This window comes from Vidua chalybeata, chromosome 28, assembly GCF_026979565.1.
Source record: "Vidua chalybeata isolate OUT-0048 chromosome 28, bVidCha1 merged haplotype, whole genome shotgun sequence".
Lineage (NCBI taxonomy): Eukaryota > Metazoa > Chordata > Aves > Passeriformes > Viduidae > Vidua > Vidua chalybeata.
Genome location: NC_071557.1, coordinates 1,959,620 through 1,980,627, shown reverse-complemented (window position 1 = coordinate 1,980,627; position 21,008 = coordinate 1,959,620). Strand labels below are relative to the sequence as shown.

At 51.1% G+C, this 21,008-nt stretch overlaps 1 protein-coding gene across 2 annotated transcripts in view; it reads left to right on the top strand.

Annotated features, from left to right (window-relative positions):
- LOXL2 (lysyl oxidase like 2) overlaps positions 1 to 21,008 on the top strand; it is a 64,581-nt gene that overhangs the window by 18,794 nt on the left and 24,779 nt on the right. For both annotated transcript variants that reach the window (XM_053966552.1, XM_053966551.1), the window contains 2 exons: positions 14,515 to 14,726; positions 19,833 to 20,052. In XM_053966552.1, the coding sequence (XP_053822527.1) occupies positions 14,515 to 14,726; positions 19,833 to 20,052 (432 nt within the window). The remainder of the gene's footprint in view (positions 1 to 14,514; positions 14,727 to 19,832; positions 20,053 to 21,008) is intronic.

Genomic DNA, 21,008 nt, shown 5'->3' with positions numbered 1-21,008 from the left:
GAGCAATGATGGAGAAGCCATGATAAAAATACGGGAATATTTGTGGGAATGTGGGATTAGGGCTGGAAGTGAGGGAATCGTGGGGAAGGTTCTGGGCTCTCACTGGGACAGACTGGGAGGCTGAGGAGGAGATTTGGGGAAATCCCGGTGGGATTTCTGCAGGATAAAGAAATGCGGGAATGCTGAGCTGGGATGAGCTCTTCAGAGGGGAAAAAGGGGATTTTTTTTTTCCTTTAGCTCCTCATCTTGGGGAGTTTGTGGTGCCTCAGGCACCTCCCTTTCCTTGGATTTTTCCTGTCTCAATTCCCTGGCTGCCCTTGGCCAAAATGTATGGAAGGACCCCCCAGTAAGCATTTTCCAGAGCTCCTTTTGAGCGGGCAGGGAAAACCCAGGACGTGCTGCACAGCTCAGTGGGGTCCCCAGGGATGAATCCTTGGGTTTTTCCATGAGCTGAAATGGGATGAGCAGGCAGCGCTCAGCATTCCAGGGAAAGGCTGCAGGTCCAGGATCTGAGGGATTCAGTTCCTTTCCTCGCCCTGACCTCGCTTCCCCTGCCTCGGGAGGGATCATCCCCAGCTCCTCCATCAATGGCTCTGTTGTGTCCCAGGGAATGAGGCGAGATCATGGAACACCAGGGGTGGCTTTGGCTCCTCTGAAGCCACAGAGAGTCCTCAAAACACCGGGAAGAAAATCTGCTTTAGTCTAGACAGAGGTCACCTCACCCCGAGCTGCTCCAGGAATTAATCACGGAAGCTTTGGAGGGCTCTGCTTTTCCATGAGCTCAGCACCGGGGCTGGAGGAGTGGAACTCCTTGGATAATTGGGAATGAGCTCGGCTGCTGCTGTGGGGGTGCTGAAACCTCAGATGAATCATGAGCCTGAGGTGATTCCTGGAGCAGAAGCCTGGGTCCATCAGCAGGAGAAGTGGATGGAAAAGGGAGAAGTGGATTTATTTTTGAGGAGCTGCTCTGAGTGGGGTGGAAGTGCTGCATTTCCTGGGCTCCCTGCTCATCCCCTGCCTGCCTCAAACTGAACAGGGAACGAGTTAAAACTAGAAATTAGGGGGGAAAACCTTCCCTGTGAGGTTGGGGAGGGGCTGGAATGGAATTCCAGAGAAGCTGTGGCTGCCCCTGGATCCTTGGAAGTGTCTAAAACGAGGCTGGAGTAACCTGGGAATTGTCCCTGCCCATGGCATAGGTGGCACCGGATGATTTTGAGCTTCTTTTCTGCCCAAACCATTCCAGGATTCTGTTTCTCCCTGAATGATTTTAAGCTCCTTTCCCACCCAGATCATTCCAGGATTCTTTATTTCCCTGAATGATTTTAAGTTCTTCTCCCACCCAAACTATTCCAGGATTCTGTTTCTCTCTGAATGATTTTAAGTTCTTCTCCCACCCAAACCATTCCAGGATTCTGTTTCTCCCTGAATGATTTTAAGTTCTTCTCCCACCCAAATCATTCCAGGATTCTGTTTCTCTCTGAATGATTTTAAGTTCTTCTCCCACCCAAACTATTGCAGGATTCTTTATCTCCCTGAATTTCATGAACCTTCCCACAGCACCACTGCTTCCATTCTGCAAAACCCAGCTGATTTTTCCTCTCTCCCTACAAAATAAAATCCCTGGAGCTGAAGGGCTCCTTCCCTGCTGCTTTCCTTGCAGCAGGATTTAGGCTGGAGGTGAGGAGTTGGGATGTTTAGGATGCCATCGTGGCAGCTCCTTGCAGTCACAACTGGCTGTCGAATGTTCCAGCTCCTTCCCCCTCTGAGTTTTCCCACTCTTATCTTTGCTTTATCTCCTCAGCAGCCAGTGGGACACAGCTGGAGCCAAAAACGAGGAGCAGGGTGACCCAGGGGGTCACAAACCTGAACCAGGGGGACTCCAAAGCCTCCTGTGAAAGCAAGTTTGGACGTTTTGCCCTTCCCAACACGCCTGGGAATTCTGCAGGTCATTCCTCACATTCACCAGGGGAAACATCATCGTTTGTGAGCTCCTGGGTTCTTGTCCCAGTGATGTTTCCTCTTTGGAATGAGGGGTGAGGGGGCTGGAATTTCCTCTGAGCTCTGCTGTGGTCAGGACTCTCCATCAGCTTTTGCACTGGCAGAGCAAAGCCAGCGCAATCCCACTGGGATTCGCAGGGGAAGAGATCTGTCAGTTTGTCCTGCAGCCGCTGTTCAAACCAGGCTTTACTAAAATAGGCCTGGCTGGAGGTGCTAAACCGAGCTTGGGTGTTGGATTCTGCATTCCCACCCTGGCTGTGATTCCCAAATGGATCTGACTGTGTGCACAGGCTAGGGATTAACAGGAGTGAGGGCTGATTTTGTGATCCAAGGGAACAGCTGGAGCTGGGGTTTAGTTGGATTTTGGGAAAAGTTTCTTCACCTTGAGGGTGGCCTTGGGCACTTCCAGGGATGCAGGGGCAGCCACAGCTCCTCTGGGAATTCCATCCCAGCCCCTCCTCTCCCTCAGAGCCAGGAATTCCTTCCCAATACAGCACCTAAATCTCCCCTTTTCCAGTGGGAAGCCATTCCCTGTGTCCCAAATCCCTCTCCATGTTTCTGTAGCTCCTTCAGGCACTGGCAGGCCACAATGAGGTCACCCCAAAACTTCTGAACAATCCCAATTCCCCCAGTCTTTCCTCATAATTCAGAAAATCTTAAAGCCCCTTTGGTGCAAATTCCGTGGGGCTGGGAAGTGCTGGGAACATGGAAAACCAGGGGGGTGGAAATCCACCGGTGACCCCACGGTGGCAGGGCCTTGCATGGGGACGTTTTGCCCAAATCTGGCCTGGCTGGCTCAGCTCTGCCCCACAGGGAGCCCCCACTCCTTCAGAAGCAGCTCGATAACCTTCGAGCCGAGCTCGTTTTCATTGGACACCGGCACAGCTCCGCTTCCCAGTTTGGAAAAGCTGCGGATAAGAGGGATAGGATGAAATTTTCCATGGCTGTAAATCACCCGGCCATTCCATATGGATGTGCTCAGACAGATCCCTTCCCATCACAGCTCATGTTTGGAGGGTTATGTCACAGCTCTTCCCATCCCTGAGCTTTTCCATCCTTTTCCTGCTGGGAAGGGGCAGTGCTTGACCTCTGAAAGCTGGGAAGATTTAGTGCCAACACACAACAAGGTCAGGAACACAGAATTAATTACATTAAATCTGTGCAAAAGACCTCCAAGCTCATTAAGCCCAACCTCTGGCCAATCAGCACCTTCTCACCCAGACCACCCCACTCTGTCCTTAGGAGAAGTTCAATATTTGAACAGAAAAATGATCGTTAAAGGCCTTTTCAACCCAAACCCTGAAGTGTTTTGGGGGAGGGTGAATGGTGGGAGAGTGGTGATAAGGAGGAGGGAGACAGGCAGGAAGGGGTTAATCCTTCTGGCAACACCAATTCCATCCCTCCCTTGTTAAAATTCCTTTTTTTTGCTGTTTTCCACTTCCACTGCTGATTTTAGAGGATTTCTTGGAGGGTGATGGAGCTGCAGAGCCTTTGCTGGGGGTCAGGAGCTCTGAAATCCAAATTCCCTGTGTGTTCCCCAAGCTGGGAACGCCATCCCTGCTTTTCCAACAGTGCCTGCAGTCACTCCGTGTGATCCCAGCTCATTCCAGACCCACCTGCAGCTGCTTTCCTGGCTTTTCCAGCCATTTCAAGGCCACAGTGGCTGATTCCTACCTTAATATATTCCTTAAATCAACGCACCAGAGGGATTTTATTTAATGCACGCCCCAAAACATCCTGAACAAAATATTTGCTGTCCACCTCCTTCCTCTGCGTGCGCCCACACCGCCTTCAAATAGGCCAGGCTCTAAATATATCGAATTTCTCCAGCTTCCAAATAGCTCTGGTACCTGAGGCCAGCCCAGGGCTTTGGCCAGACGGTGGCCAGACAGGTCTGGCTGCTATTTCTGGCCTTCATTTCCCTTCTGGGTCCTTGTGAGGCAGAAAAATCTCCCTTCAAAGCCCGGTGGCTCAAAGGCTTTGGTTGTGCTGGGTTAAAAGTGGGTTCGGCCATGGCTGGGAGCGTCCAAGGCTCGCCTGGATGGGGTTTGGAGCAGCCTGGAGTGGTGGAAGGTGTCCCAGGGGTGGGATGAGATGGGGTTAAGGTCCCTTCCAGCAGAAACCATTCCATGATTCTGGTTAATTCCAGATTTTTTAGGAGTGGGAAAAGGCTCTGCCGGGTCCTGCTCAGGGGATTTCAGTCAAACCAGGCTCTGTGTGAGGCCAAACTGAGCTGGGGGTGCAGGGAGGGAAGGGGGAGAAGTTTGTGCCCTGTCCCCAGGTAAATCTCCCCCTTGTCCAGCTTTTTGCCATGAAAATCTGTGGAATCTCTGTCCCCGCTGTGGGGATTTGTCACACAGGTCACCCCCACCCCACCTCTGTGTCCTGCAGCCCTCAGGGTTTCATTAGAAAAGTTTGATTTGCCCGTTTGTTGTGACAACAGTGTTTGAGTTTCCCTTTGCTGTAAATGTTTACTCCTCCAAACCAAAGCCCAAGTGCAGCAAAATTCTGCTGCTTTCTTGTCTGGGAGGGTCTTCAGCATCTCCTCACCTCAGGAAAATGTTAATTCAACTGATTTGGGGGTAAACCACCATGTTTTAGTGCTGTAAATTCAAAGTGAGTTCGATCATTTGCCTCAGGGGCTCCTTTGTGGCAGGTCAGGGTGCTGGAATCAGGGAAGGGTTTGGGTTGAAAAGGCCTTTAAAGATCATTTTTCTGTTCAAATATTGAACTTCTCCTAAGGACAGAGTGGGGTGAGAAGGTGCTGATTGGTCAGAGGTTGGGCTTAATGAGCTTCGAGGTCTTTTGCACAGATTTAATGTAATTAATTCTGTGTTCCTGACCTTGTTGTGTCTTGGCAATAAATTTTCCCAGCTTTCAGTGCCTGATCCAAACACTTTGAGGCAGCTCAGCAGGAAGGACACAGGCAATGACAAAGCTTTGCCCATCAGGAGCCCCCCCCCAGCCCTGGGGCTGCCAGGACAGAGCCGTGTCCTCCCTAAGCTGAGCCTGCCTAAGCTGAGCCTGCCCCGTGCCAAAGCCTCTGCAGGCGCCCCTGCTCCTGCTCTGCCCCCTCCCCGGTGTCCCCAGCCTTTCCCAGGGCTGTCCCCTCGCTCTGCCCGGCCCCCACGGAGCCTTTCCCAGCTCAGCCAGGCTTTTGTCAGCCCAAATCTGCGCTGGGTTTGCTCCTGGCCCCTAAGCCTGGCTCAAACTCTGCTCCCTCACCCTTCTGTGCAGCCCCAGCCCAGCTCGTGTCCCCAGGGCACCGCTGTCCCCCAGCTTTGTCCCATCCTGCCGTGTTTATTTAACAGGCAGGACCTTGGGGTGACTCAGAGGCTCAGCTCCAGATGGTTAAACCCAAACAGATTCCACCCGTTCTGATGGATGTGAAGAAAAAAGAGTCTTTTTCCTCTGGTGGCTGAGGTTTTAGTGGAAGCGAAGGTTTTTACGATGGACAACCCCCTGTGCAAAGATTTTTGTGTTGTGTTGTGGATTGGAGAAAAAAAAAAATCAATTTCTCATTGAAGTTTCAGCCTTAATTCCTGATGTTAGGAAGCTGAGAATCCTGGAGCTCTGTTGGGAGTGAAAAAGGATTTCACTATTATTATATTATTAAATTATTATTATATTATTAAAACCTATTTATATAGGTTTTATTGAAGGGGCAGTGGAATAGGTCAGGCTTAGGGAAGGAAAGAGGAGTTTGAATGGACCGTGGAATTGTTAAAGCAGGAGAGGAATGAAAATGGAAATGAAAAAAATCCAAGGACAGAGCAGAGAGAATTCCAAACTCCAGGGTGATTCAGCACCAGGGCAGTGTCTGCAGCCTGGGATTTCTAGGAATAGGATCCTCTCCCTGGATTGATTCCTGAGCATCCTCAGGGGCCTTCAAAAGGAAAGGGAATGGCTGGGTTTGGGCACGGAGAGGGCCCCAAAAACCCGTCCTGGGCATCACCTGCCAACACAAAGCACGTGGCCAGCAGTGCAGGGGAATATTCCCAAAGTTGGGTGGGATTTTGCCGTCGGATCTGGAGCCGTGGGGAAGCGTTTGGTTCAGAGGGTGGAAACAAAAGCAGTCGAGGCTCATGTGAAAACTTTTCCGAGCCAGGAATCCTTTTGTGAGGGCTCAAAAAACAAACCCTTTTCTCTGGGCTGGCCCCGACTGCCGGGGCTGCGAGTCCCTGGTTTCGTAACGGAGCTCGGAGCCTCTGCCAGGGCTTTTGTGTCCCCGCTGGAGAGGAGCAGCTCTGGGGCCCTGGATGTGGCTCCTGGCAAGGAAAGGATTGGGATAGAGGGAAATATGGCCCAGCTTGGAAGAGTTTCACACGTTTTCCCCTCATTTTTTACTTATTTGTGTTGTAGGATGCTGGAAATCCCAACCAAGATTGTGGAATCTTGGAATGGTTTGGGTGGGAAGGGAGCTTAAATCCCATCCCCAGGGACACCTCCCACTATCCCAGGGTGCTCCAACCTCTCCTTGGGCACTTCCAGAGGATCCAGAGGCAGCCACAGCTTCCCTGGGAATTCCATCCCAGCCCTTTTCTTCCCAATGTCCCATCCTATCCCTGTCCTCTTTCTATTCCAAACCATTCCCCCCATCCTGTCCCTCCCTTTCCCAAATCCCGGGTTAGGGTTGGGGCTCAGCTTTCTCTCGATCCCAGAGTTTTCCTTGTTGTGGGATCGCTCTCCACGTGTCCATGGAGCACAGAGAGGGGGGTTTTAGGAATCTGCTTTATCCATTAGGTGTTGTTTGCTCCCGATGTTTCTCTGGAATCTGTTTTCACCATCAGCCCAGCTGCTGTTGGAGTTGAAACCATTTCTGCCTGGATTTGCGTTATTGAACAGCCCCGGTGTAACAAAACCTCTGCAGCCAAAGGAAACCATTCCAATCCCAAAGAATTATTGGGAAAAAAAGCTCCTGGCAGCCCTTTCTCATGGAGAACCCTCAGTGTGCTTATTCTGATCCTTTGTTCTTCAATTTTCCAATACAAAGCTGAGCTCTGCAGTGGCTTGAATTCCTCTCTGAGGTTTTGCTCTTTGTTCAGAGCCGGAGCAAACCCTTGAGTTGCTCCATCAAAAATTCCCTGCTCTAAACCAGCCCTGGGAGGGAAAAGGGGATGGGATTGGGGTTGGTTTTGCTCCCAGCCAAAATTCCAAAATTCCCTGCTCTAAACCAGCTCTGGGAATAAAAAGGGGAAGGGATTGGGGTTGGTTTTGCTCCCAGACAAAATTTCCAGAGCTCTAAACCAGCCCTGGGAGGGAAAAGGGGACGGGATTGGGGTTGGTTTTGCTCCCAGTCAAAATTCCAAAATTTCCCACTCTAAACCAGCTCTGGGAGGGAAAAGGGGAAGGGATTGGGGTTGGTTTTGCTCCCAGACAAAATTTCCAGAGCTCTAAACCAGTCCTGGGAGGGAAAAGGGGAAGGGATTTGTGTTGGTTTTGCTCTCAGACAGACCCTAAAAATGTCACTGTGGCCTGTTGGAGCTATCAGGAGATTAATTCCCTCCAGGAATGAAATGTTGCCTCATTTTTTTTCTGCTTTGCTCATTTTTTATATCCTCCTTGGCAAACACAGGCCAAAAAAAAAAAATTATGACAAAAGGGTTGGATGCACTAAACAGAATCCCAGGTTGGTGCAGGATTTCTTTTCGTGTCTGAGTCAGCATCTCCAGGGGAGAGGGATGAGATGGGAGAGCTCTGTCCAGAGCCTGAGGTGGCACATTGGACCTGGGAATGTTTTCCCAAATCCAAGAGTAAGAAATTCCATTCACACCTTACTTTTCACCACTGTAAAAACAAAAAACAAAAAAAAAAAAAAAAAAAAAAAAACAACCAAAAAAAACAACCAAAAAAAAAACAAAAAAAACAAAAAAAAAAAAAAAAAAAAAAAAAAAAAACAAGGAGCCAGCCTAGTCAGTTTTGGAAGGAAGAAATGTCTAAATGCCCAGCTTGGAAGTGGAAAATACAAGACTTTGAAGTCCTGGAGTGGGAAATTCTGAAATCTCAAGTGCTGGAGTGGGAAATACAGGGATTTCAAGTCCTGGAGTGAGAAATACAGGGATCTTGAGTCTGGAGTGGGAAATACAGGGATTTTGAGTGCTGGAGTAGGAAATACAGGGATTTCAAATTCTGGAGTGGGAAATACAGGGATTTTGAGTCCTGGAATGGGAAATACAGGGATCTTGAGTTCTGGAGTCGTGGATATCCCACTCCTGCTGTGCTCAGAGCTCTTCTGGAAGCAGCTGGAACAACTTCTTTTGATTTGTTAAGCTGCAGAAATAATTGCAAAAATAACAGGCAAATCCCAAAGTCTCTGCCAGCGTTCCCAAGCTTCCCATTTTTAAAAGGTGTTTTTTTATTTTTTGCATCATTGTGACTTTTCTCCCTCTCAGCCTCAGTGGGCTCTTTTCTTTCTCTGCCTGATGCTGTGATACCGTAAATCCCAGCAAGGCATTCCCAGATCCATCCAGGGGTTTGGAACACTAAAATCCACCCTCTGGCTTGGAAAATCCACGAGGTGGAGATGCCTGGAAGCTGCAGGAATGCAGCGGGGAAGGATTGCTCCTTGTTACTCTGCTCAGTGTTCTCCCCTCAGCCTCTGGCAGCTGGCAGGGACAGGCTGGATGAGTTGGGATTTGGGGAACAGAGTTCCTGCCTGGCTGGAGGAGTGGGAAGAAAAGGGAAATCCCAAATCTGTTGGACCAGGAGAGGAAAACCCAAATATTCTTGATGAGAAGGTGGCTGCTTTAGGGGTTCTGTTGTGTTCCCTGCTGCAGGGGGGATCCTCAGGATCCTGGATAGGATTCCCTGGTTTTTTTGGCCTTTGAAGAAGCAGTTTGTTCTCTCTAAACCTGATTCCTGCACAGAAGGAGTTTGGGAATGGCTGCTCCCTCCCAGGAATCCTTGAGGCTGGAAAAGACATCCAAGATGGAGCCCAAGCGAGTCCTTCGACCCCTCTGTTTGCCTTGGGGGTTTTCCAGGTTTCCCACCTGGATGACATTCCCTGGGATGGCCCAGCAGCGAGAACAGGGATGTTCAATAATGACAAAGAGCTGGAACATGGGAATGCTGATCCTGGGAAGCAGCAGGCAGATGTTCAACATCTGGAAGGGCCCACAACTCAAGCGGGTTGAGCTGTGGAGCAGCTTCCTCACACAAACACAAAACCCAGCACCTGGAGCAGCATCCCTGGGTGTGAACTCATTCCAAGGACCAGCTGTGGCCTCCAGCCAGCCTAAATCCAAGGAAAAGGGACAAGGGTGGGCTTTAGCACATTGCTGATGCCAGGTCTAGAAGGAAAACGTCCCATTTCTGCCACTTTAATGTGCAGCAGAGCTGATCCTCACCTACCTGTGGGTCTCAAACCTACCCAGGGCTTCCTGCAGGCTGGAAAAATCCCACAATCACAGATAGAAATCTCCCTCTCCAACTTTCCCAGCTGCCAGTGCAAATTTCCTCCTGTTTCCCATCTTTTTCCCAGGTGCTTCTCCAGCACAGTTTGAAGTGTTGGCTCCCTGGCCTTTGGGTTAATCCCTTCACATGGCTTTTATTAAAAACACTTGGAGATCTTCAGCACCCAGAGCTGTTTCCAAGCGGATTTAAGGCTTCGATTACTTTCTTCCTGGTGAAGAAAAGGAGGCAGGGTAGGGGAAGCAGGGGAACAAAGTTCCCTCTGACAGCCCTGGGTAAACACAATTTCTCCATCAAGGCAAAAGCTGGAAACATTTCCTAAATTGCACCAGGGAAAAGCGAGTTGCAGGGTTTGGAAAGCAGCCTGGGGAGGCCTGGAATGCCCTGGGGCTCCGATACCTTCCTGACAGCACGTAGTCAAAAACTCTGCAAGATTTTAGGAGAAACTGCCAAGCTCAGGAGAAACTTCGTGCTGCAAATGGATTTCTCAGGCTCCACTGGAGAGGTTTCAAATCCCCTCTTACATCAGACCCTTGGAACACCTGAAATTGCCTCAGATGTAACAAATTTGGGTATCAAGGGGGTTGTTTTTAATTCTTGAGGGCTACAAGAGCTTTCAAAACTGGAGCCCAGCCTATGAACCCTATGTGAGTAGCACTGTTGGATAAATCCTGTTTTCCAGGGGTTGAGGGATGCTCCACCTGAGATTTTGGAGAATTGAATTCCTGCAAAACTGGGTGGTAAACACAGACAAATAAAAGACAGAAAGGTGGGAGGGGAATAAGGAAAAGGAGGGGGGAAGCCTTAAGTGAGTTGTGCAAAGTGGTGTGGGCAGAGCTGAGCATGAGGAGGAGATGCCAACCCCATTCCTTGCCCCACTCCCTGACCCATTTCCTGCCCCAGCAGCCTCTTTCTTTGCCCTTGTTGTATCAGCACCAGTGAAAGCATCTGGAGAATGGATGAGCCACGGAATCTGCAGGACCCGGCAGGTCCTGCTCTGATCTCGCTGCGAGCCCTGACCGGAGACCCGTGGCCCTTTAAAGCTCCGGGCAGTTTTTCTTTTCCAAGTGGCTGAATCCGAGGATTCCTCAGTTCTGATGTAACCCCGAGCGGGACCACGTGGGCTTGCACATATTTGACGAGGAGAGGGCTCCTGGAAGGGAACTGTTCCATTTTTCAGAAGCTCTTTTGTAACCGCTCGCCATAGAAGACTTTTCCAGCCTGGATTCGCCTCTGGGGCCCTGCAGGGCTGGTTTGTGCCTTCAGGGATGTTCTCCAGCCAGGATTTGCCCCTGGAGCTCTACAGGGCTGGTTTGTACCCTCAGGGACCTTTTCCAGCCTGGATTTGTCCCTGAGGCCCTGCAGGTCTGATTTGTACCCTCACAGGTATTTTCCAGCCAGGATTTGCCTCTGTGGCTCTGCAGATTTGGTTGGTTTTGCCCGCAGGGATCTTCTCCAGCCAAGATTTTCCGCCTCCAGCCATGATTTGCCCCTGGAGCACTGCAGGTCTGATTTTTGCCCTCAGGAATCTTTTCCAGCCTGGATTTGCCCCTGGAGCACTGCAGGACTGGTTTTTGCCCTCAGGGATCTTTTCCAGCCAAGATTTTCCCCCTCTAGCAGGATTTGCCCCTGGAGCCCTGCAGGTCTGATTTTTGCCCTCAGGAATCTTTTCCACCCAGGATTTGCCCCTGAGGCCCTGCAGGTCTGGTTTTTGCCCTCAGGAATCTTTTCCACCCAGGATTTGCCCCTGAGGCCCTGCAGGGCTGCTTTGTGCCCTCACAAGTATTTTCCAGCCTGGATTTGCCTCTGTGGCTCTGCAGATTTCTTTTTTGCCCTTAGGGATCTTCTCCAGCCAGGATTTTCCCCTCCAGCCAGGATTTGCCTCTGGGGCCCTGCCGGTCTTGTTTTTGCCCTCAGGAATCTTTTCTAGCCAGGATTTGCCCCTGGAGCCCTGCAGGTCTGATTTGTGCCCTCACAGGTATTTTCCAGCCAGGATTTGCCTCTGTGGCTCTGCAGATTTGTTTTTTTGCCCTCAGGGATCTTTTCTAGCCAGGATTTGCCCCCTCTAGCAGGATTTGCCCCTGAGGCCCTGCAGGTCTGGTTTTTGCCCTCAGGAATCTTTTCTAGCCAGGATTTGCCCCTGGAGCCCTGCAGGTCTGATTTGTACCCTCACAGGTATTTTCCAGCCAGGATTTGCCTCTGTGGCTCTGCAGATTTGGTTGTTTTTGCCCTCAGGCATCTTCTCCAGCCTGGATTTTCCCCCTCCAGCTATGATTTGCCCCTGGAGCACTGCAGGTCTGTTTTTTGTCCTCAGGAATCTTTTCCAGCCTGGATTTGTCCCTGAGGCCCTGCAGGTCTGGTTTTTGCCCTCAGGAATCTTTTCCAGCCAGGATTTGCCCCTGGGGTCCTGCAGGACTGGTTTCTGCCCTCACAGGTATTTTCCAGCTAGGATTTGCCTCTGTGGCTCTGCAGATTTGTTTTTTTTGCCCTCAGGGATCTTTTCTAGTCAGGATTTGCCCCCTCTAGCAGGATTTGCCCCTGAGGCCCTGCAGGTCTGGTTTTTGCCCTCAGGAATCTTTTCCAGCCAGGATTTGCCCCTGAGGCCCTGCAGGGCTGCTTTGTGCCCTCACAGGTATTTTCCAGCCAGGATTTGCCTCTGTGGCTCTGCAGATTTGGTTGGTTTTGCCCGCAGGGATCTTCTCCAGCCAGGATTTTCCGCCTCCAGCCATGATTTGCCCCTGGAGCACTGCAGGTCTGATTTTTGCCCTCAGGAATCTTTTCCAGCCTGGATTTGCCCCTGGAGCACTGCAGGACTGGTTTTTGCCCTCAGGGATCTTTTCCAGCCAAGATTTTCCCCCTCTAGCAGGATTTGCCCCTGAGGCCCTGCAGGTCTGATTTTTGCCCTCAGGAATCTTTTCCACCCAGGATTTGCCCCTGAGGCCCTGCAGGTCTGGTTTTTGCCCTCAGGAATCTTTTCCACCCAGGATTTGCCCCTGAGGCCCTGCAGGGCTGCTTTGTGCCCTCACAAGTATTTTCCAGCCTGGATTTGCCTCTGTGGCTCTGCAGATTTCTTTTTTGCCCTTAGGGATCTTCTCCAGCCAGGATTTTCCCCCTCCAGCCAGGATTTGCCTCTGGGGCACTGCCGGTCTTGTTTTTGCCCTCAGGGATCTTTTCCAGCCAGGATTTGCCCATGGAGCCCTGCAGGGCTGATTTTTGCCCTCACAGGTATTTTCCAGCCAGGATTTGCCTCTGTGGCTCTGCAGATTTGTTTTTTTTTTTGCCCTCAGGGATCTTCTCCAGCCTGGATTTTCCCCTCCAGCCAGGATTTGCCCCTGGGCTGATTTTTGCCCTCAGGGATCTTTTCTAGCCTGGATTTGCCCATGGAGCCCTGCAGGGCTGATTTTTGCCCTCAGGAATCTTTTCCAGCCAGGATTTGCCCCTGAGGCCCTGCAAGGCTGCTTTGTACCCTCACAGGTATTTTCCAGCCTGGATTTGCCTCTGTGGCTCTGCAGATTTCTTTTTTGCCCTTAGGGATCTTCTCCAGCCAGGATTTTCCCCCTCCAGCCAGGATTTGCCCCTGGGCTGGTTTTTGCCCTCAGGTATCTTTTCCAGCCAGAATTTGCCTCCTCTAGCAGGATTTGCCCCTGGGGCCCTGCAGGTCTGGTTTTTGCCCTCAGGGAATTTTTCCAGACAGGATTTGACCATGGAATCCTGCAGGTCTTGTTTGTGTCCTCAGGGATATTTTCCAGCCTGGATTTGCTTATTTTCCAGCCTGGATTTGCCCCCTCCAGCCAGGATTTGCCCCCAGAATCTTCCAGGACTGCTCTGTGTCCTCACGTAGGTGCCATATGTGAAATCCATTCGCTTTCCATGACTCACTTGCTGTCCCAGGTTGTGGAGGAGGAGCCAGAGAAATGCTGCTGTCAGCACGTTGGAATCCCAGATTCCACATGAAATCATGGCTTTGGATGAAAACCCCAAAGTCCTTCCGTGCCAGGGCTCCCAGCTCCCTGCACCCGGAATGATTCTGTGAGTAAGGCTGGCCCTAACAAAGCTGAGCTTGGTTAATTTCCACAGGAACAGGGGCTAAATGAAGGTGAAAACAGCACTTGGAATTGAAGTGACAAAGCAGAGTTGTTACAAGGCTACTTACAAAATAAATTAGGTTGTTTTTTTGGTTTTTTTTTTTTTTTAATGAGAAAAAGAATCTTATTCCAGAGGATGGATTTACACAAGGTGGAAAGGTTTGTTTCATAAAATCCCAGAAAGGTTTGGGTTGGAAGGGAGCTTAAAAATCAGCTCATTCCACCCCTGCAATTGGCAGGGAATCCTTCCACTATCCCAGGTTGCTCCAACCTGGCCTTGGACACTTCCAGGGATGGGGCAGCCACAGCTGCTCTGGGAATTCTATCCCAGCCCCTCACAAGGAAGAATTTATTCCAAATATCCCATCTAACCCTGCCCTCTGGAAGTCTGAATCCCTGTTTTCCTGCCCCTCCTCTGCCTCTCTGCCCTGTCCCTTCCTCAACACCTCATCCTTTCTGCCTTACCTGACTGCAGCTGGGCTGTGATCCCCCCTGGAATCTCCAAAACCCATTTCCCTACAATCCAGCATCATTCCTGTTTATTTTCTGCCCACAGAACTTGACCACAGTTGGGCTGTGATCCCCCTGGAATCTCCAAAACCCATTTCCCTACAATCCAGCATCATTCCCGTTTATTTTACACCCAGAGAAGTTGACCACTGTTGGGCTGTGATCCCCCCTGGAATCTCCCAGCCCATTTCCCTACAATCCAGCATCATTCCCCTTTATTTTACACCCAGAGAAGTTGACCACAGTTGGGCTGTGATCCCACCTGGAAGCTCACAGCCCATTTCCCTACAATCCAGCATCATTCCCGTTTTTTTACACCCACAGAACTTGACCACAGTTGGGCTGTGACCCCACCTGGAATCTCCAAAACCCATTTCCCTACAATCCAGCATCATTCCCGTTTATTTTACACCCACAGAAGTTGACCACTGTTGGGCTGTGATCCCCCCTGGAATCTCCCAACCCATTTCCCTACAATCCAGCATCATTCCCGTTTATTCTCCACCCACAGAACATGAACATCCAGGTGGAGGACATTCGGATCCGCGCCATCCTGGCCACCTACCGCAAGCGGGTCCCTGTCACCGAGGGCTACGTGGAGGTGAAGGACGAGGGCACCTGGAAGCAGATCTGCGACAAGCACTGGACCATGAAGAACTCCCGGGTGGTCTGCGGGATGTTCGGCTTCCCGAGCGAGAGGAAATACAACACCAACGTCTACAAGTAAGGGCAGGGCTTGGTGGGAGCCACAAACATTCCTTGGAACACTCGGGGCCTTGTTCCCAACGCAGACTGGCAGGTGGCACCGGGGAACCTGGGGGAGGAAAAGCTCCCGACTGCTTCGTTCCTCCAGATGGGATTTTTCATTTGTGTGAGTGTTTGGAATGTCCAGTGTTTCCTGGTGCAGGCAGGGGAGGCCTTTGGTCCTTGTCCATGGGACACAGACCTTGATGAGTGTCAGTGTTTGGCAGGGCCTGGAATGGCAGATGGGACACTTGGCCCAAAAAATATCTGTATTTTGTGATACCAGCTCGAGGATGAACATTTCCTCCAGCAGGGATGGGCTCTGTGTGGTGGGCAGGGCACAAACTGCTCCCACTGTCCCAGTAAATCCATCAGCTGTGAGAAAATCCTGGAATGGTTTGGGTTGGAAGGGATTTACAGCCCATCCAGTGCCACCCCTGCCATGGCAGAGACACCTTCCAGGAGAGCTGCTCCAGCCTGGCCTTGGGCACTGCCAGGGATCCAGGGGCAGCCCCAGCTGCTCTGGGAATTCCATCCCAGCCCCTCCCCACCCTCCCCAGCAGGAATTCCTTCTCCTATCCCAGCTCTCCCTGCTCTCTGTCATTTTGAAGCCATTCCCTGTGTCCTGTCATTCCATAATGTCAAGTCTCCAACTGCTCACCCCATCCCTGTGCAGAAATCCAGAGGTGGGATCAGTTCTGGATGTGCTGGAAGCTCCAAAAAAGTCACCTTGGAATAAAACGAGCTTTTTTGTGCTTCCTTGTGCCCAGGTTCCTCCTTCCCACCCCGAGTGCAATTCCTGTCTGTGCATCCCAGAAGGTGCTGGGAAAAGGGTTCTCTGTGATCTCAGTGCTGCTTTTCCTCCCTAGCTTTGCAGATTCCTTTAAAATGAAGGAAGAAACCAGTGATTTATAGGGAGAACATTGTGTTTTCCAGAGCTGCAAGCGGAAAGGTTTAGGCTGCGTTTCCTGTTCCTTGGGAGCCAGCAGCTCTGGACTTCTTTGTTGTCATTGCTTCTGTTTGCTTTTTGTCACCAAGCCCTCATCCCAGACTGGCCTCTTCCCACACTGTTCCCTAGGAAAAACACCCTAAAGCAGATGTAAAAGAGTTTAAATGAAATTCTGTCTCGCTCCTTTGCTGCTCCGTGACCTGGGGAGTGGGAAAGCAGCAGCTGCTCCAGGGGAGCCCCAGGCAGGAGCCGTGGTTTTCCTGCCTGCTCCTTCTGGCCTGTGGAATTGCTATTTCTGAACATTCCCTCTGGATCAGCCTGGCCTCGTTTCGTTTCTTTCATTAGCAAGATCCTGATCTGCTGGAGAGTTCCTTGGCTTGGAATAGCCCAAAGCCACACATGGAAAATGGGGAATAAAGAACCTGCTGGAATTCAGTCTGCAGGATTCCCAGAGAGATGAGCAGGGGATTCATTGCCCTGGACACCAGTTTCAGGAGAGTTTGCTTCCACCAGTGCAGCACATTTCCCTCAAACCCATCCCTGAGATTCCCATCCCCTGCAGGAGCAGGGAATAAATCACCTCCAGACAGACAAAGTAGATTTTTCCTGCTTCCAGTTGTGGCCTTTCCAAGAAAAGCATTAACTGGAGCATCTGGAGCCATCTGCCTTAAATAAAAGGGTGCACAGGAGTTGTTCTGTCTCTGGGACACATGGAAATGGAAAGATTGACAGAAGGAACTCAGCACTGCTGAAAATCCACTGAATTGAACTGGAATTAGGAATATGAAGTGCTCCCAAATCCCAGCCAGGAGATCTCTGCTGCTGAAGAGCCTCATTGCCCCAAGACCTCCCTCCCTTTCCTTGTTTTCGGCCTTACTGGGCTCCAGCACCCACAAATATTTTGGAAAACACGCTGAACATTATCCCAGGTCGGAAAAAAAATGGGGATGGCATTTTATTGGAGGGGAGAGGCTTGTAAAGCTTTGGCAGCTGCACAGTTTTGTTTGTCAGCAGAGTTTAAAAGCTGAATTCTTCCTTGGGCCGTTTCCCTCTGTGTTACAGGCAGATGCATCGTGTTCAGCTGGTGTTACTGGGAAAGCTCCCAGTTCTGGGCTGGGAATGACCTTGGATTTGTGGTCAAGGCACTGGGATGATGACCAGTGACACCTTCTCACCTGGGCCAGGGGATGCTTGTCCCACGTGGTTTGTTTTGAAGAGGGAAAAGCTCATCCTGGAGCTAAAACCCCTCTCCCTGTGAATGTGAAGCTGCAGGAAAGTCCTTTCTCCTCATTCCTCCCTTTAATTTGAGAATCCCCTTCTCCCTGGAGCAGATCCTTCCCCACTCCTACTCTGCAGCTGGGAGAAAAGCTGGGATCAGGTTTCTGCTGTGGCCAAGGCTGCCCCTTCCCACATCCCCCACATCCCACTGCCCCCAGTCTCAGCCCTGCCTGCCCAGCTCTGCTCCTGCACAGTGCTGGGAGGTGAAATGATTTGCAGATGGATCTTGCTCAAAAGAAAACAAGTGAGTTCATTGTTGTCCCGCTGCCAGGGGTTTATTCCTGACTGTAACTCTGGAGCTGACAGCACAATTTATGTTCGGAAATGAAACAAATCTAAAGCTGAGTCCCTGGTCTTGTTCATTCCTCACAGTGGCTTTTATATAGGAACTGCTGTAACTCCTCCTGCCAGTTCCTGCTCTGGCTGGGAAAGCAGAATTTAATGCATTTTGCTGATGGAGAGAGGAGAAATTTGGGATCAGAGAGATGGACCTGATGGCTTTTTGAAGTCTTTGTGACTTGACAAAGAAATGGCTCCAGGATCAAACAGCTACTCCCGATTGAACCAATCTGCTCACCCCGTTACAAACCCAGTCAGAGTGCTGGGCAGCTCATCACTTCAGTGTTTGTAGTAGGAACCCTCCTGGTTTGCTTTCCCCTGGAAAATCTGGGATCTGAAGGGCTTTGGCAGGCCTGGCTTCCCTCCCTCCTCCCTGAGGCTGAAGGCAGCACCTTGATAACTTCAGGAATTTCCCAAGGGTTGAAAGCTCTGCTCACAGCCCCAAGGAAGAGCTCCCCAGCCTCTGCTCAGTGGGATTTGGGTGAATTTTCCTGGAGTTTGTGCGCAATGATTTGTTCTCTGCTCCCCAAGTCATGGAATCGTGGAATATCCTGAGTGCTCCTTAACCACCAGAGCTCTGCTGGTGCTTTGTTTAAAGCTTTTCTGGGATGAAAATCCCTCTCTCCTCACCAGTAGAAGTTTGAATTCCAGCTTGACCTGGAATTGGCCGAACTCTCCCAGCAGGAATGTTCATTCCCACCTCTGACCTGAGCAGCATCACCCTGAGCTCCCACTGATCCCAGCTGGACCCTTTTGTGTTAAAAACGAAACATCAGCAGAGCCCTGAGTTTCTGGCTGCAAAGATCAGCTGAATTCTGCTTTTTTTTACATAGATTCAGTCTGGGGACACGAGGTGGGGCTTTATTTCTCCCCAGCCTCCCGAGGGCTGTTAATTCCATCCAGATGTTGATGCCTCATGAAATTTCCAGGATGAGGTCATTGTTTGCTATTCTAAGTCATCCCCATCCCTGCTTCCCTAAGTCAGGCTGGTTCTTGTCTGCTCTGGAGTTCATGGAGCTCTCTGGACTTGTCTGTGAAGGATGAAAATGCTCCTTCAGGTCCTCCCTTCTGTCCTGAGCACAGCTGGGAAGTGGCTGCTTTGTATTGCATCCTCCCTGGGTTTATTTAAAAATTTTTAACTCTCTTCCTATTTTCCCATTCCTATTTTCTCGATTCAGGGAGTCCCTGACAGCTCTGCTGTGCCAGAGGTGGGTTCTGACAGCTCTTTTCCCCACAGGACAGGCAGGGTCCTCCTGCTGCTGTTCCCTGGGATGGATCTCAGCCCTGCTCCATCCTTCTCCAGTATCATGGGATGCAGTTGCAGCTCCCTCTCCAGCCTGGCTGGATCCATCCCCAACCTCAGCCCAGGGAGATCGGGTTCCAGGAAGGATTAGTGAGAGGCTGGGAGCCAGGAGAGCCTGGAGAAATGCTGAGCTGGGCAGCAGAGCTCAGTGAGCACAGGGGATAAGAGCGTCCCCTCAAACATCTCTGACCCTGCAAAATCTAAATCCTAAAGGGAAAAAACCTGGGAAAGCCTGGACCTGCTCAGTGGAGTCCCCAAAAGCCCCCTCAGAAAGGCTCTTTGCCCCTCTCCAGCTGCTCCCCAGGCTCTCTATGCTCCAGCAAAGCAGAACTGCTGCTTTTTCTCCCCAAATTCCACCCACCTCGCTGTGCCATTTATCACAGCTAATCCCTGATCCCGGCTCTGCGTGGCAGAGATTCCTGGAATGAGGAGCAACACCGGGATCCCACAGAGCCACGTGGAGATCCCAGCAGGGCGTGGGCTCCCCTGAGCCTTCCCTGTCTTTAACTCCTTTTTGAGGCTGACCTGTCCCATATTTCCATTCCTCTCCACTCCAGCAGCCTCCCAGTTAAGATGGAGCTGGATCCCTTCCCTTCCCAGTTTATCACACGTGCCCCTTCCTGCTCAGGAGTGCCTGGAGCAGCTCCAGGAAGTTTGGGAGCGAGAAGCAGGAGCTGCTGCCAAGCTGCTCTGCTGTGAACAAGTCAGCAGGGGAATCGCTCGTGCTCTCGGAAATTGCTCTCAGGTTGTTAACACAGACTTGGAGAGGCTTTGGATTTTTCCCAATCCCAGCTGATAGCTGCTGGTCAGCAAAAGGGGAAGGTTTTCTGGGGGGGCTCTCCAGCCCAGTTATCTGCACAAATCCTCTTTGTCCGTTTGGAATTAGCTGATCTCTGTCCCTGCCTGGGATGGGATCTGCACTCCTGGGAATGTCATTTGCTGCAGCTGCACCTTTGATTCCTACTCACACTTTTTAGTTCTTGCAGGGATTTATTTCCTTTAAAGACTTGATGACCTTGGAGGTCTTTTCCAACCTGAATGATTCCATGTTTTTAAGCGACACTCCAACAGAGTCATGGTGTGGATGAACGGATCAGCCTCCAAATAATCCTGTCCAATCCTCACTTCATCCCAGGGCATTTTTCCTCCCAAAATTTAGCAAAATCCATTTGTTCACAGATCCCTAACTTCTCCCCTTCTCCTTAACTCCTTTCAGGATGTTTGCCAGCAGAAGGAAGCAGCACTACTGGGCTTACTCAATGGACTGCAGCGGGAACGAGGCTCACATTTCCAGCTGCAAACTGGGAAACCACCTGACGGGCACTGGGAAGAACAGCAGCTGTGACAACGGGATGCCCGCGGTCGTCAGCTGCGTGCCCGGCCGCGCCTTCGCCCCCAGCAGCCACAGCGGCTTCCGGAAGGCCTTCAGGCAGGAGGTGAGCAGGGAGCAGCCCCAAAATGGGTTGGAAAAGCCTTAAAAACCATCTGATCCCACCCCCAGCCATGGGCAGGACACCTTCTGCTGGGCTTGTTCCAACCTGGCCTTGGGCGCTTCCAGGGATCCAGGGGCAGCCAGAGCTTCTGTGGGAATTCCATCCCAGGACCTCACCACTGTTCCAGGGAAGAATTCCTTCCCAACATCCCATCTAACCCTTCCCTCTGGCAGTGGGAAGCCATTCCCTGTGTCCTGTCCCTCCAGGCCTTCCTGCCTAGCAGATTCCCAGAGTTAGGGCAGTTCCTGCAGCATCCAGTGCATTGACAGATGCAAAAACAGAATTATGGGATGGGTTGGAAGGGAGCTCAAAGTCCACCCCGTTCCACCCCTGCCATGGGCAGGGACACCTTCCACAATCCCAAGTTGCTCCAAGCCCCATCTATCCCAGCCTGGGACATTTCCAGGTCTTGAGCAGCCACAGCTTCTCTGGGAATTCCATCCAGCCCCTCGCCACTCTCACAGTGAGGAATTTCTTCCCAATATCCCATCCAGCTTCCAGTTAGAGCAGGAAACAGGTGTAACATTCACCACCAACTCCCACAATGTCCCCTCTGCAATTCCCACCTCCCTACACACCCAGCTGAGCTCCCACCCTCCCAAATTCCAGGTTCTTTCCTCCAAAGGGTGGGAGAGCAGCTCCCAGGGCAGCTGGCAAAGCTGGGAGAGAGGAGTGAGGAAATCCCTGGGTCACGTTCCTGTTGGAGCTGCTCAGTCTGAGCCAGCTGAACTCGTGCCCGGCTGTGCTGTTCCACAGGCTCTGGAATTCTGTTGGAATTACCCTGTGGAAATCAGCTGGCATTTCCTCTACCTCCATGTCCACAGCGAGGAAATGCCCTGGGGGGAGACTGGGAAAACACAGGGAGCTTGGAAAGCTGGGTTTGTTTAGTCTAGAGAGGA